Source organism: Sus scrofa, chromosome 11 (genome assembly GCF_054392235.1).
Source record: "Sus scrofa isolate SSC_HxYL_T2T_F1_AM1 chromosome 11, Sscrofa_HxYL_maternal_Yorkshire_Landrace_v2.0, whole genome shotgun sequence".
NCBI classification, from domain to species: domain Eukaryota; kingdom Metazoa; phylum Chordata; class Mammalia; order Artiodactyla; family Suidae; genus Sus; species Sus scrofa.
In genome coordinates this window covers 2,039,731-2,055,835 of record NC_139393.1, presented here as the reverse complement: position 1 = coordinate 2,055,835, position 16,105 = coordinate 2,039,731, and the positions used below count along the sequence as shown (strand labels likewise).

The following is a 16,105-nucleotide window of genomic DNA, read 5'->3' as shown; positions in this document are numbered from 1 at the left end:
GCCGAGCAGGGCGCCGAGCCTCCGGGAGCGTCCAAGTCGCCGCCGCCACAGCCGCCGCCGCCGCCGGGGGCTTGGCGCGCCCCGCCACCCCGGGCCGCTGGGTGCCGCGGCCGCCGGCGGAACATGGCGCCCTGTACGCTGTGGCGCTGCTGCCAGCGCAGCGTGGGCTGGGTGCCGGTGCTCTTCATCACCTTCGTGGTCGTGTGGTCCTACTACGCGTACGTGGTGGAGCTCTGCGTGTGTGAGTACCCGGCGGGGCCCCGGAGTCGCCCCGGGCGTCGGCCCCGCAGGCGCGCGCGGTGGGCAGGGCGCTCTCAGCGTCCGCCGGGCCGTGTCCGCCCGAGCCGGGCGCAGCCGCTTGCGACCCGTTTGTTCCGGGAGGCGGCGGGCCTGAGCGGCGGCAGCCGCGGCTCCTCCGCGCCTCCTTCCTGGAAGCCCATCGGGTCCCGGGACCCCGCGGGGACCAGTGTGGGCGACACCGAGGGCAGTTCTCTGGAGGGAGGGGACGCTTGGGGAGACGCGCGCCGTCGGGGCGGAGGACGCGCCTACGCGGAAGCGCCGCGCGGGGACCCCCGTCCCGGGCCCGCGTTGGCGCAGCCCCCGGCGGGCGCTCCACGTGGAAGGGAATGCTCTGCTCAGGTTTGAGGGGACGTTTTCAGACGAAAAATTTTAAGAACATTGTTTCGAACCTATGGAACATTTAATTTCGAAGAAAGCTGTCCCTGCCAGAAGAAGTTAGTTGCGGAACACGTTTTCAAGTCAAGATGGGGCGGTAGTCTGTTGAAGATTGTTTACTTTCCTCCGTTTTGATACCAAAACATGTGTCAGGAATGTTTGAATCAGTTGAAGCTGGCTAGACTTAGGTGTTTCTTAGTTTCTTACAGCTGCTTCCAGAGATGCTCAGAGGAAGGTCCTCAGCTTGTGATGATACTTATTTACTCTGAAGTGAGAGCATTTATTCCCAGTTGTGCCAGTCCTATTTAATTCTGTCCGGTTATTGTACCCTCCCTCTCCCAAGTCCTTAATGGTTTCGAAGCAAAGCCTCTGCAGGAACACTGCAGGGTGCACGTAGGTTGAAGTCGCACGTTTAACCTATAGATGGTCGTCAGAAGTATCAAAAGGAGACATCGAATCGGATGGGAAAGGAACGTGAATGCGCTGGTGGGGATGGAGGGAGCATCTGTCTTTCTCACGTCTCTGAGCAGATGTAGGAAATGAGTGTGACTAGGTCACACGGTTGTTGAGTGGCTACGGAACGTGACTCACGTCTTTCCACCCTGCGTTTACCTGTTACTGAGGCAGGAGGGTCGGCGCAACTCATTGTTTGGTCCTTAGTGGGGGGGGCGTGGCTAAGCTCTTGGGAGGTTAGTTAGGCTTCAGGCCCAGCCTTTAGAGATCACACCCCAGGATTTCATTAAGTCAAAACAGTCTGCAGCAGTTAAGGCCCAGTGCTTGTCAGAATTTTAAAAACACAGTGGTGAAGGATCGTACACGGAGCCTTCATCTACTGTTTGTAAATTCTCAGACTCAGGTCAAATTGGAAGGTCTGCAGTGTCACTGGACTGTATATTGGGGCATAAAAGCTCATTCACTCGTATTAAAACTATTCTTTAAACTACGTGTAATTTGTGTTTTCATAAGCACAGACCTTCCTACTGAGATATATCAATGTATATAACTTTATAGGGGCTTTAAATGAGTGAGGTGTGAATTTTTACTTAAAGTGCTGCTTCAATCGTTTTTATAGAATTTTCTTAGTTTCTTGTGTTTATCAAACTAGATCACTGTTTGTATAAAGTAACTATTTATGCAAGGTAATATTCTCCTGAAAGGTAACAGACGAAGGCTCCTACATATCTCACACTGCAAAAATTCATGGCCCACCATAGAACATTTGAAAAAATAAATTGTTTATGAGAGGCCCTTTATCCATCCCAGCATCTATGACTTCTCAGTTATTTAATTCCATACAAGCATGTGTGCAGAAATGCATATAATCAGCACTTACCTATTACTGGTAGGAGTAATATTGAAGACAAAATTGAGAAGTAATTTCATCTAAAACAGCTGTCTTGGGAGTTCCCATCATGGCTCAGTGGAAACGAATCTTGACTAGTATCCATGAGATTGCAGGTTTGATCCCTGGCCTCACTCAGTGGGTTAAGGATCCGGCGTTGCTGTGAGCTGTGGTGTAGGTAGAGGACGAGGCTTGGATCTGATGTTGTTGTGGCTGTGGTGTAGACTGGCAGTTACAACTCTGATTTGACCCCTAACGTGGTAACTTCCATGTGCTGCGTTTGTGGCCCTAAAAAGACCAAAGTTCAGAGTTGCCTTGGTGGCTCAGTTGTTAACGAATCCGACTAGAAACCATGAGGTTTCGGGTTTGATCCCTGGCCTTGCTCAGTGGGTTAAGGATCTGGTGTTGCCGTGAAGTGTGGTGTAGGTCGCAGACGCGGCTCAGATCTCGAATTGCTGTGGCTCTGGTGTAGGCCGGCGGCTACAGCTCTCGATTGGACCCCTAGCCTGGGAACCTCCGTATGCCATCGATGTGGCTCTAAAAAGAAATGGCAAAAAGACCGAAAAAAGGGGGGGAGGGGGAGAGAATCAGACAGCGGCAGCTTGGGTCACTGTGAAGGCATGGGTTTGATCAACACCCAGCCTGGTGCAGTGGGTGAAAGGATGTGGTATTGCTGCAGCTGTGGCTGGCATTCGATCCCTGGCCCAGGAACTTCTGTGTGCCTTGGGTGCAGCCATAAAAATAAAGAATAAAATAAAATGGGGTGATAAGCACAGAAGTTAACAACTGAGTAATTAGTAATATTACTCCTTGATTTTACATTAAACTGAAATTCTTCCATTTCCCCTCAGAATTGGTATTTAAACGTATGCGTTTAGTTGTGGGTGGATTGCCCACCTTTTCCTCTTTGGTCGGGCTGGTTGTTTCGAGGGCGCGTGCCAGTGCAGGTTCCCAGGCATCTATTTACCAGGTCGTTTGGAGCTGTAGGTAGCAGATGTGTCCCTCTTATTTGGTGTTTAGAGGCTCTGAGAGCTTGAAGGAGCTTTAGAGAAGATCTAATGCAATTCTTTGATTTTACTTCTGAGGAAACTAATACTTGGAAGAGCTCTGCGGCTTGTCCCGTGACTGATATATGTCTTTTAGCTTTTTTTCGGAGAGAGTTTGTAGGGTAGAACTGTAACCCGCGAGTGTGTATATCTAATCATTCCTGTGTCTCCTGCATCATTTATTCGTATTTAGAGACAAGGTAAATAACTTAAACATCAGCACTGAACACAGTCCTGACACATTTGATTCCTATATGTTTTATTGATTTCAAAAGAACCAGTTTTTTATTTCACTTACTTTTTCTCTTTTTCTGTTTTCTATTTCACTGATTTCTTGTCTGATATTTTGTCCCTTTTACTTTGGGTTTAACTTGCTCTTTTTCTGGTTCTTTAAGGTGGAAATGAAAGTAACTGATGTGGTGTTTTCTTTCTTAGGTGTTTGCTCCTGTTTTTACCCCTAAACACCACTTTGTTCACATCCCGTGAATTTTGATATGAGGTGTTTTCATTCAGTTCAAGTTATTTTCTAATTTTGTTCTTCGTTTCATCTGTGACCCATGGGTTATTTTCTAAGTATGCTGTTTAGTTTGCAGTCACTTGGGGGTGTTTTTAGATCTCCTTTTGCTACTGGCTTCCATGTGGTCCCAGAACACGCTTTGTCTGACTCGTCCTTTAAAATGTAGTCAGGCTTGTTTTATGGCCCCGAAAGTGGCCTCTCTTGGGACTATCCCATGTGCGTTTGAGAAAGTGTATTCTGTTTGCAGCAGTGTGTTTTGGTGTTTGTTGTAGGGTATTCTGTTACGTCATAATGCTCCATAAATGTCAGTTCCGGCGGGTTGCTTGATAGTGTTGATGGAGTCTGTGTTCTTGCTGATTTCCTGTTTGTCCTGGTAGTTCATTACTGAGAGGTGTCTAACAGTAGTTGCGCATTTGTCTGTAGCTCCTATTGCTCTCTCCGTTTCTGTGTCGTATGCTTCCCAGCTCTGTAATTAGGGACATAAGATGTTTAGGATTGTTGTGTCCTCTTCAGGAATGGGCCCTTTTTTCTTACAGAGTTACCTGCCTAACCTTGGTATTGGTATTTGCTTTGAAATCTAAATCTACTTTGGCAGATGTTAACATGACCACTAACCTTTCTTTCTTTCTTTTTTTTTTTTTGGCCTCATCTGCAGCATGTGGAAGTTCCCGGGCTAGGGGTTGAACCTGTGCCACCGTGGTAGCCCAAGCGCTGAAGTGGCAACCCTGGATCCTTAACCCACTGTGCCGCAAGGAAAGTCCCATGTCCACTGGTCTTTCTTTCTTTTGATTAGATTAGCACAGCGTGTCCTTTAACTTGTTTACTTTAACCTTTATATTTAAAATGCTTTTCTTGTAAGCAGCAGATAGTTGGGTCTTGTTTTTTTAATCCAGTCTAAAGATACCTTTTCTTTTCTTTTCTTTTTTTAAATTGAGATATAATTGACATATACTCATTTCAGGTATACAGCATAATGATTCAGTATATGTATATATTGCAAAATGATTGCCACAAGAAAATTAGTTAACATCCGTTACCACACATAGTTACAGTTTTTTTTGCTTGTGATGTGAACTTTTAAAATTTACTCTCAGCAATTCTCTTTTTCTTTTTTCTTTTTTGTCTTTTTAGTGCTGTGCTTCTAGGTTCCCAGGCTAGGGGTCGAATCGGAGCTGTGGCCACCGGCCTACACCACAGCCACAGCAGTGCAGGATCCCAGCTGTGTCTGCTTTACAGTCTCTGCCTTTTATTTGGCATGTTTTGACCATTTGCATTTAATGTGATTGTTGATGCGTAGTCTTAACATTTCCTTTTTTTTTTTTTTTGGTCTTTAAAGGTTCTCAGGCAAGGGGTCGAATTGGAGCTGTAGCTGCTGACCTGTGATGCTAGTCAGATTCGTTTCCACAGAGCGACAACGGGAACTCCAACATTTGCTTTTGGATGATTCTGTTTTCTCTCCTTTGTTGGCTTATTAGTTGCGACTCATTGTTTTAGTGGTTGCTTTAAGGTTTATAGCATACATATTTATCATAACTTAGCATAGTTCACATATAGTTCCCTACAAAAACATCATTCAGTTTCTTCCCTCCTTGTTATTGTTGTCATGCATTTTATGTTATAAAGCTCAAATTACATTGGTGTTACTTTGTGGAAACAGTTTTTTTAATATTCAAGTCATAAGTAAACAAATATTTATGTATTTACCTGTGTAGTTATCACTTCTGGTATATGTCATTCTTTTTCATCAATCTCTATTTCCATCTGGTATCAGTTTCTTCTTCCTGAGGCTTCATTTTAACATTTATTTTAATGCAAGTCAGTCGGTAATGAATCCAGCTTTAGCATGTCTAAAAGTTTTTACTTTGCCTTTTTTTTTTTCTAAAGCAACTTTAGAGAGTTCCCATTGTGGCTCAGCAAGTTAGGAATCTGACTAGTGTCCTTGAGGATGTGGGTTCAGTCCCTGGGCCCACTCAGTGGGTTATGGATCTGGCATTGCTGCAAGCTGTGATAGGTGGTAGGTAGCTGTGGTAGGTCGCAGACGCAGCTCAGATCTGATGTTGCTCTGGCTGTGGTAGAGGCCGGCAGCTGCGCTCTCATTCAGCCCCTAGCCTGGGAACTTCCATATGCTGCGGATGCAGCCCTAAAAAGCAAAAAAAAAAAAAAAAAAAAAAAATTTTTAAGGCAAAATTACCAAGGTATTATTTACATACCATAAAATTTATTCTTTGTGATGTATACTGCAGTGATTTTTGTAAACTTACAAATTATGCAGTCGTTATGACTGTCCATTTTTAGAACACTTTTTATCACCCCAGTCAGATCCCTTGTACCCGTGTGTGGTTAATTCCTGTCCCCACCCCGTTCCCAGGCAACCACCAGGCTGCGTTCTGTGTGCCTTTTCTGGACATCTCATAAGAATGAAGGCTTATAGTAAACAGTCTTCTGTGTCTGGTGTCTTTCGCATGTTTTTGAGGTTCATCTGTACTGTAGCATGTGTCAGGCATTCTCCCCTTATTCCCTACTTCACCTCTTAGTATGTATTTTTCTGTTTCTAAAATGCAGTTTTATTTAAGATTCTGTTTCTAGAAAGCCTCCGTAAATCACCTGTGCATCGAATCAGGATATAAATAAACATTATACTTTATTATAAGTATTTTAAAAATTTTAAAAATTCTGCTCTTTAGGTTTATAGTATGATTGGATTCATTTTTGTATCTACCAGAGAATCTAGTTACTGGTAGAAACTAATTAGTACTAGTTTCAGTAAATATATGTTGAATTGAATAGAATCATACTCCTGTAAACTCACTTGAATCATGTTTGAGTATGTTGAACATTCGTAGTAACCATTAAATTATAACTACCAACATATGTTTCAATTTTCTCTGGAGTTAAAGGCTGCATGATATTGCATATTGGTTCTGCAGTCTTTATTTTGGATAGAGATTCTTTTTTTTTTTTTTTTTTTTTGTCTTTTTAGGGCTGCACCTGTGGCATATGGAGATTCCCAGGCTGGGGTCAAATCAGAGCTGTAGCTGCCAGCCTACACCACAGCCACAGCAGCGCCAGATCCAAGCCATGTCTGTGACCTATACCCCAGCTCAGGGCAACGCCAGATCCTTAACCCACTGAGCGAGGCCAGGGATCAAACCTGCATCGTCATGGATGCTAGTCAGATTTCGTTTCCACTTATCCACGATGGGAACTTCTGAAATAATTATGCTTTTAAATAATGCAGAATAAAAAATCTGGCTCCTTAAATCTCATCCCCAATAGTTGATGTAATTTTAGAAGTTAAGACGAATTATTTCTTAAAAATCTTTTGATTTTGTTATTTCATATCTGTTTTTAAAGCTCAGGTGTAGTCATTTTCTCTATAACTTGCATTTTGAAAGCTGTAGGCTTGTGCAGACTTCATTGTTTGCTTTCTGCAATTATCCTGCCTTACTTCCCTTCCCTCCTTCTTCCCTCCTTCCTTCCTCTCTCCTTCCCTCCCTCCCTTGCTTCTTTCTTTCTTGCTCCCACCCTCTCTCTTTCTTCACCCATGGCTTGTGCAGTTCCTGGGCCAGTGGCCACAGCAGTGACCACACTGAATCCTTAACTGCTAGGCTGCAAGGGAACTCCCTGGCCTCTTTCTTTTCCTTTTTGGGAGAACAGGTTTTTTCCCCTTATGACTAATAGCGATGTAATCGGTTCTTGTGTCATTATCTGTTGATACCAGAAAGCAAATAGGTCTGTCTGCGAGAACTCTTTGGTCATATCCAGAAAAAACCAAAACCACATGAACAAAAAGAGCCTGTGTGTTTTCTTCCATATAAATTGGACCTTCTTTGGGCCTTTACTGCTTTCTTGCAGGACGAGAAATGTGGAAGAGGTGTTGGGCAACCACAGGTCAGGCCGTTTGGAAGCACAGCCTTTTGACCTAGTCACGCAGATAAACCTTCCTCCTGCCTGGTCCCTTCCCCTTTGCGCAAACGAGACTCGGCGGGTGCGCTCCGCTCCCGCCTCTGCTCACTGTCCACTTGACACCTGCCCAGAGGTCTTACTGGGGTTCAGACTTAGCAGGTCACAAACCGTACTCTTTTGAGTTTTTTTCCTCTCCTGGTCTTGCACCTTCTGTCCTCGTGATGCTGCAAAGATGGTCCCGGAATCCGGGTTCTTGTTCACGGTGGTTGAAGAATGAACTCCGCGAACCCACAGGCAGCAGGCAAGCAAAGTCTTTACTAAAGGAAAGCAGATGGCTCCCAGGCTTGCTGGGAGAGGGGAGAAGAGCCCCCTTTCTCTGTTGTCCTGTCGGGGTTTTTATTCCTTAAAGTCGGGGGGTGGGTATCAACGTGGGCTCCAGAGGGACGTGGTCTTGTCCCATTGGCCTTGCTCAGTTCCCACATCAGTCCTTGTCCAGCAGGGTCCGAGGGGTGGAGCTGTCCCGTAAGTCTCCGAGTTTCTTTGACCTTTTCCTCCCCTAAACTGAGTCACAGGGGATTAGGGATGAATGTCCATCTGGGCGAGGTCCACTCCCTGCAGTCAGCAAGGCCTGTGGGGATGTTACTCCCTGGAGCCCTTAAGCCACACATGTTCATCGGTGGCCGCGTCAAGGACTGCATCGAGCCCCTGCTCCTCCACTGACGCCCTGCGTTCGTATTCGGCCTCACCAGCTCAGGTAGTGACAGTCTCATCCGTTCAGGTCCCTGGTTGAAGAGTCATTCTACATACATCCCGTTCATCAGCAAATCCTGGCGTCAAGTGTACCAAACTCCCCCCCACCACCACTGCAGTGTAGTCATTCCAGCCGCCACTGTCCGCCTTGTGCCGTAAATTGAGAAACAGCCCACAGCTATTGGCACTTCCTTCCGAGAGGTGGAGTCAGTTTACCCCCCACTGACTCTGGGTTGGCCTTGTGCTTGTTTTGACCCGTGAGCTTGGTGAGAGTGCTGTGTGCTCGAGATCTGGAGGCTAGACGTCAAGACAGCAGCTGTCTCCCCCCTTGGCTCCTGTGGAACCCTCTGTCGCCACGCACGGGAGTCCAGGCTAGGCCACGTGGAGAGAGGCCCAGCCAGGATGAGCTAAGCACCAAAGCCTCTGCGGTGGATGAGCCCATCCGAGACTCTCCTGCCCCAGTCGAGCTGCCTGTGGACTGCAGCTCATAGGAAACCAGCCCGGTGGATCGTAGCCGGATCTGCTGGCCCACATAGTCATAGAAATTAAAGACGGTGGCTTTTAAAGTCACTGGGTTTGGGATGGTTTGTTACGCTCCGTGGTCACCTGTGTCACTGCAGTACCTTATGTCTTGTCTCTCCCTCCTCACGCCACCCTGTCTTCTCACCCTTACCTTGTCTGCCATGAAGAGCCGGGATGGTGCCTTTAAAATGAATAGCAAGTTTGTCACCGGTGTTCGGGAAACGTCGGCTGGCTTCCTGTCCTGTGGAGCAGGCCCCTGTGGTCCTCAGCATGATGTAACTTCCTTTCCATCTTCCTCTGAGCTGTTCCACGGCTGCCACACTGGCCTCCTTGCCGAACCTTTTACTTGGTGAATGATCTTGGTAACTGACTTGGTGCCTCTGAGTGTGTTCCTCTGCTGTCAGTGGGGTAATAGCTGTCTTAAAGTCAGATGGGGTTCAGATGTGGGCGTGGGGAGAAGGTGTAAACAGCCACTGGCATACTTTTTCCTGCCTTTGGCAAGGAGGGTTTTTTTTTTTTTTTTTTTGTCTTTTTAGGGCTGCACTTCTGGCATATGGAGGTTCCCAGGCTACGGGTCAAGTCAGAGCTACAGCTGCCAGCCTACACCACAGCCACAGCAACGCAGAATCTAAGCTGCGTCTGTGACCTCCACGACAGCTCATGGCATCCTTAACCCACTGCACGAGGCCTGGGATCGAACCCGCAACCTCATGGTTCCTAGTCAGATTCGCTTCTGCTGCGCACCGCAGGAACTCCTTTTTTTTTAAATTCTTAGAGTTGTATTCCCCCACCCCCACCCCCACACACCGCCTTCAGTGAGTGAAGGAGCACAGTCTTACACTTTTTAAAAAAATCGGCTGCATTTGAAGACATCACAGACATGGGTTCCTGCTTTACTGCTGGTAGTGTTGGGAGCCTGCGTGCCATTGAGCTGTTATCTAAGGCGGGGAGCCATCCACACCTCATCACGTGGGACTCTAAGACGATTACTGCCTGATCCTGTCCCGGAGGCCTGTCAGCTGGACTTAGGCAGTGCTGAAACATCCTCCTGAGCAGAAGCCACCTGCACTTCAGTAACGGAGGTAGTCACAAATAGTGGCGGCGAAGGGTTTATGGAGAAGAGATTCTCTAGACAGAGCTCTCTCAGTCTTGATGATAGGATTTTTTTTAAACTGTTTTTAAAACATTTCTCTCTGGGCTTTCCCTCTTCCTAGTGCTTCGTTATACTACCTAATGTGAATTTGGGCCCACCTACTTGGAATCATAGGAGGAGTAATTTTTATTAATATACTAACTGAACAAACATGAACTTTTTTTCCTCTCTCTTTTTAGGGCCGCACCCACGACATAGGGAGGTTCCCAGGCTAGGAGTCGAATCGGAGCTACAGCTGCCAGCCTACGCCACAGCCACAGCAACTCGGATCTAAGCCGAGTCTGTGACCTACACCACAGCTCACGGCAACACCGGACCCTTAACCCACTAAGCGAGGCCAGGGATGGAACCTGTGTCCTCACTGATACTGGTTGGGTTTGCTTCTGTTGTGCCACAGCGGGAACTTACTGTGAAGTCTTCAGGGAAGCTTTTAAATGACTTGGTGGAAAGGGTATCGTCAGCACCGGAAGGGAGGAACACCAGCATGTTAGCTGTGTGTGTCACTAGTGTGTTAAAAAGGGAACAGTGGGTGTAACTGGGTCACCTTGCTGTACAGTAGAAAATTGACAGAACACTGTAAATCAGCTATAATGGAAAAAGTAAAAATCGTTATAAATTAAAAAAAAGCGGGAATTCCCGTTGTGGCTCAGTGGCTAACAAATCCGACTAGGAACCAAGAGGTTGCGGGTTCGATCCCTGGCCTTGCTCAGTGGGTTAAGGATCCAGCATTGTTGTGAGCTGGGGTGTAGGTCACAGACGCGGCTCGGATCCCACGTTGCTGTGGCTCTGGCGTAGGCTGGTGGCTACAGCTCTGATTCGACCACTAGCCTGGGAACCTCCATAGGCCACGGAGGCGGCGCTAGAAAAGGCAAAAAGACAAAAAAAATTAAAAAAGAAAAAGGAACAGTTCGGGGAGTTCCTGTTGTGGCTTAATGAATTAAGGGCCTGGCATAGTGTCTGGGAGGATGCGGGTTCAGTCTCTGGTTTCCATCAGTGGTTCAGGGATCCGGTGTTGCTGTGAGCTGTGGTGTAGGTCACAGATGAGGCTCAGATCCCGGGTTGCTGTAGCTGTGATGTAGGCCCGCAGCTGCCCCTCCGACTCAACCCTTAGCCTAGGAATGCCCATATTGCCGCAGGTGTGGCCCTAAAAAGCAAAAAAAAACCCCAAAAAACCCAAAAACAAAGCAGTGGGGGTCCCGGCTGTGGCAGACATCACATACACCTGTGCCCTGGCCCCCCTAACAGTGCCCCCCCGCCCCCCACCCTCCAGAAAGCCGGAGTGAGTCTTTTAAAGCCCAAGCCAGGATCCTTCCTCCTCTGCGCAGGGTGCTGCAGGGGTTTCCTCCTCTGCTCGAGGCGAAATCCTCTAGTCCCCCAGCGCCCTGGCCCGCCCCTGCCTCTGGCTCCTCTCTCCTGCGCTCCTTCTGCCTCAGCCACGAGGCCTCCTTGCTTGTCTCTGTCAGGCCTTCCTGGCCCCACCCGAGACCCTCTGTACCTGCGGTCCCTTCCCCTGGAAGACCTTCCTCCCACCCACGTGTCCACATGTCTGCCTGGCTCTCACTTCGTCTGGATTTCTGCTCAGCTGCCTCCCCGGCAGAGAGGCTGTCCCAACTCTCTTTGAAAGAGCTTCCTCTTCTGCTTCCCCCTTACCCTGCTTTGTGTGTCCTCAGAGCACTCAGGACTGCGGGACAAGCCGTTACTGGTGCTTCTCTCCTGAGTAGTGGGTTTGCCAGCACCGCGAGCAGACGCCGTGGGCTGCGTCCTGGTGCTCGGTGGGTATCCACAGGGAATGAATGGATTGTGTCGCTGCCGCTGCCGCTTCCCACCCTCGTCCTCTCGGGGAACTGGCCTGTGTTCACATGCTCACAATTTCAAATGCAGATACTCTCCCGACCTTGGAAACGTCTCCGTGTCAGTCTTCCAGGTGCCGTATTCGACACTGGGATTCGAAAACGTATAAATAAATGCACATCAACAGATGCATTTGGACTTTATGCAGTGGCCCCTGTTTTTACAATCACAGTGCTCATTTGCATATCACATGTTTTAAGAAGCCCTGCTGTAAGTATGTGACTTTATTTAATTTTTTTTTTTTTTTTTGCCATAGAATTTCTTTTTTCATGAAACGTCTGCTTAAGAGCTCCCATCATGGTTCAGCAGAAACAAATCTAACTTGTATCCATGAGGACACAGGTTTGATCTCTGGCCTCACTTAGTGGATTAAGGATCTGATGTTGCCGTGAGCTAAGGTGTAGGCTGCATATGTGGCTCAGATCTGGCGTCGCTGTAGCTGTGGTGTAGGCCAGCAGCTGCAGCTCTGATTCAGTCCCTAGCCAGGAACCTCCATATGCTTCGGGTGTGTCCCTAAAAGACAAAACAAAATAAAAACTATTTAAATCCTTTTATTTTATTTATTTATTTATTTTTGGCCATGCCCAAGGCGTGTGGAAGTTTCCTGGCCAGGGATGGAACCCATGCCATAGCAGTGACCCCAGTTGTTGCAGTGACAACACGGGATCCTTAACCTGCTGCGCTACAAAAAAAAGAGCTAAATCCTTTACACTCAGACAGTTGTTGACCTTTGGGAGCAGAGCTCCATTAGCAGTGATGAGGACAGGGTAGTCGGGCTGGTAAGAGACCAAGGAGTACAGGGACCTGTGCCTCTGGGGGAAGTGGTGTGACCAGTAGATATGAAGAGTGATAATTGCTTCCTTCTACTTTTGTTACTAAACTTACCATATGAATACATTTAGCACGAAAATTATTTTTATAGATGCCAAAAGAGGTATGTGAAAAATCCAACATTCATTCCTGATTCAGGAAAGAAAATGAGACAGAGAATAAAATAGAAATGAATGGATACTTTTCAAAGAAAACTGCACACAAAAAACCAGCAGTAAAGTAAGATACTTATCATTGTGACTATTGCTCTGTAACATTGTATTGATAAAATCAGTTGCCACATTCAAGAGAAAATAATTAGAAACATTAGAAATTTAAAAGGGGAGTTCCCTTTGTGGCGTGGTGGAAATGAACTCAACTAATATCCATGAGGATGTGGGTTCGATCCCTGGCTTCACTCAGTGGGCTAGGGATCTGGTGTTGCTGTGAGCTGTGGTGTAGGTCGCAGACATGGCTCAGATCCCATTTTGCTGTGGCGGTGGTGTAGCTCCGGCTCAATTCCTAGCCTGGGAACTTCCATGTGCCATGGGTGTGGCCCTAAAAAGCAAAAAAAAAGAAAGAAATTGAAAAGGAAGAATGAGGAGTTCCCGCTGTGGCAAAGTGGGTTCATGATCTGGCTCATCTCTGTGATGTTGCTGGTTCAATCTCCAGGCCAGCGTGGTGGGTTAAAGGCTCTGGCATTGTTGCGGTTGTGGTTTGGGTCTCAGGTGCAGTTCAGGTTTGATCCCTGGCCTGGGAATTTCCATATGCTGCAAGTGCCCCAGGAAGAAAGAAAGAAGGAAGAGGAGAAGCTGTTTCTGTGTGCAAGTGATGAGATGGTATATGTTGCAAAGCCGAGATGACCCATAACAGCAGAACACCTAAACAAAAGGAATTGAGTTTAATGGCAGGATGTAAAACAGCAAACAAAAAGGAATACTTTATGTATCTAATAGCAAAAATAATTTAAAATATGGTAGGAGTTCCTGTCGTGGTTTAGTGGTTAATGAATGTGACTAGTATTCATGAGGACCCAGGTTCGATCCCTGGCCTCGATCAGTGGTTTGAGGATCCAGTGTTGCTGTGAGGTGTGGTGTAGGTCACAGCTGCAGCTCGGATCCTGTGCATTGCTGTGGCTGTGGTGTAGACTGGCAGCTACAGTTCTGATTTGATCCCTAGCGTAGAAACCTCTATATGCCGTGGGTGTGGCCCTAAAAAGCCAAAAAAAAATTTTTTTAATAATGGTAGAGAAGTCTCTATTTCCAATGCCATCAGAAAGATAAAGTAATTAAGAATAAACTGAAGAAATATGCCAGGAGGCGTGTAGGAGGAAACATTCCTGAAAAATGTGAAAATAGACTTGAACTGGAGTTCCTGCTGTGGTTTAGCAGTGGCAAACCCGACTAGTGTCCATGTGATTCGGATTGGGTCCCTGGCCTTGCTTGCGGAGTTAAGGACCCAGCGCTGCTGTGAGCTGTGGTGTAGGTCACAGACGCGGCTCGGATCTCATGTCGCTCTGGCTGTGGTGTAGGCCAGCAGCTGTAGCCCTGATTCGACCCCTAGCCTGGGAACTTCCATTGTGGCCTTAAAAAAAAAAATGAAAATAAAAAGAAAGACTTGAACAAATGGGAAGATATTTCATGTTTCACATTTATAAGTAGAGTAACTTGGCATTACACAGAGTTAAATTCTCCCCAAGTTAATGTATAATTCCAGGCCCAATAAAGGTTTTTTGGGCCACGCCCACGGCATGCAGAAGTTCCCAGGCCAAGGGTTGGACACATGCCACAACAGTGACAAGGCTGGGTCCTTAACTACTGGGCTGCCAGGGAACTCCCCAGGAAAGCCTTTTTTTTTTTTTTTTGATGGCAGTAGACACGTTGATCCCAAAGATCACAGGGGGAAAATGAAGAAAAATTTCAACCAGACTCCTGAAAGAAAGAGAAAAGTGATAAAGAGGGCAAAATGCTACCTGATTTTAAACTACAAACTTCTCAATAAAACTGTGAGAGCAGGGAGTGTAAATGAGAACTCTTTATTTTTGTTAAGTTTTGCTATGAACCTACAACTGCTCTAAAACACAGTCTTTTATAAAAACAGCTGTATGGCATGATGTGTGGACAGACATATTGGCTAATGGAACAGAGCAGAATGTCCAGAAATAGACATTATAGAATTTAGAATAAAGTAACACCTCAAGTGATAAAGAAAAAGATGAGAGGACCGGACAGATTCTCGGATAGGAATAAAATCAGGTCCAGTTCTCACACGATGCTCCAAAATGAATTGCCAGTGGATACAATCTTATTTTTTCTACATTTTATACTTTTTATTTTAAAATAATTTCAGACCTGTGGAATGTAATTCAGAGAACTTTGATGTATCCTTCACCTAGATTCCCTAAAGGTTATCGTTTGCTGCTTGCTTTATCATTTAGTCATTTTTGTCTCTGAAATATTTGAGAGTAAGTTGCAGGCCTAATGTCCCTTTACCTATAAATACCTCAGTATTATGTTCTAAGGACAAGAGTCTTTTTTTTTTTTTTTTTTTGCTTTTTAAGGCTACGCCCGAGGCATTTGGAGGTTCCCACACTAGGGGTTGAATCGGAGCTGTAGCCGCAGGCCAATGCTACAGCCACAGCAATGCGGGATCTGAGCCGCATCTGCAACCTACAGCACAACTCACAGCAAAGCCAGATCCTTAACCCACTGAGCAAGGCCAGGGATCGATCCTGTGTCCTCATGGATGCTAGTCAGGTTCGTTTCTGCTGAGCCATGACGAGAACTCCAAGAATGTCTTAATCTGTTCAGGCTTCTGTAACAGAATACTGCAGACTAGGTGGCTTGTCAGTAGTAGAAATTTAGTTCTCACACTTCTGTAGGCTGGAAGTCCAAGGTCAAGGTGCTGGCAGGACTCTGGCGACGTCCCGCTTCTTGGTTCGTAGGTGGCTGTCTTTTCACTTTATTATCACATGACGGAAGGGATGAGGGGTCTCTTTCTGGCAAGGGCACTAATCCCATTCAAGAGAGCCTCACCTCCTGCTGGAATCACTTCTCAAAGGCCCCACCTGCAAATACAATCACACCAGACTTGGAGAGTTGTTTTGTTTTGTTTTTGGATGCAGTGACAGTGCTGGATCCTTAGCCCAGTGAGCCGCATGGGAACACCTAGGCGTCAGGATTCACTGTAACTGGGGGAACGCGAACACTTAGTCCACAGCCAAGAACATTGTCTTACGCAGTCAGAGTGCGGTTCTCGAGAGCAGGAAATTAACATTGGTAAGTTCTCCTCTCTGATCTGTAAGCCTTTCTGGGACCTCCCCAGTGTCCCACTAAGTCCTGGTTCTGCTCCTCGGCCAGGCCAGGTTCCCGTATGACAGCTCAGGTCTCTGCACTGTGCTTTGGTCTGGCAGGGACTCCCAGTCGTGCTTTGTGTTCCGTGACCGTGACATGGGAAGAGTACTCAAAGCAGCAGTTCTGTCTGCTGTCTCCTCACTCATGCTTTTAGCACGAACGCCTCAGAAGTCAAGCCTG

At 46.8% G+C, this 16,105-nt stretch overlaps 1 protein-coding gene across 12 annotated transcripts in view; it reads left to right on the top strand.

Annotated features, from left to right (window-relative positions):
• Window positions 1–16,105, top strand: part of ZDHHC20 (zinc finger DHHC-type palmitoyltransferase 20) — an 81,874-nt gene continuing 65,769 nt past the window's right edge. For all 12 annotated transcript variants that reach the window (XR_014818914.1, XR_014818921.1, XR_014818916.1 and 9 more), the window contains exon 1: window positions 1–241. Coding sequence is in view for 2 of the 12 variants with exons in the window: in XM_021065449.2 (XP_020921108.2) it covers window positions 124–241 (118 nt within the window). In the remaining 10 variants the exon portion in view is untranslated. The remainder of the gene's footprint in view (window positions 242–16,105) is intronic.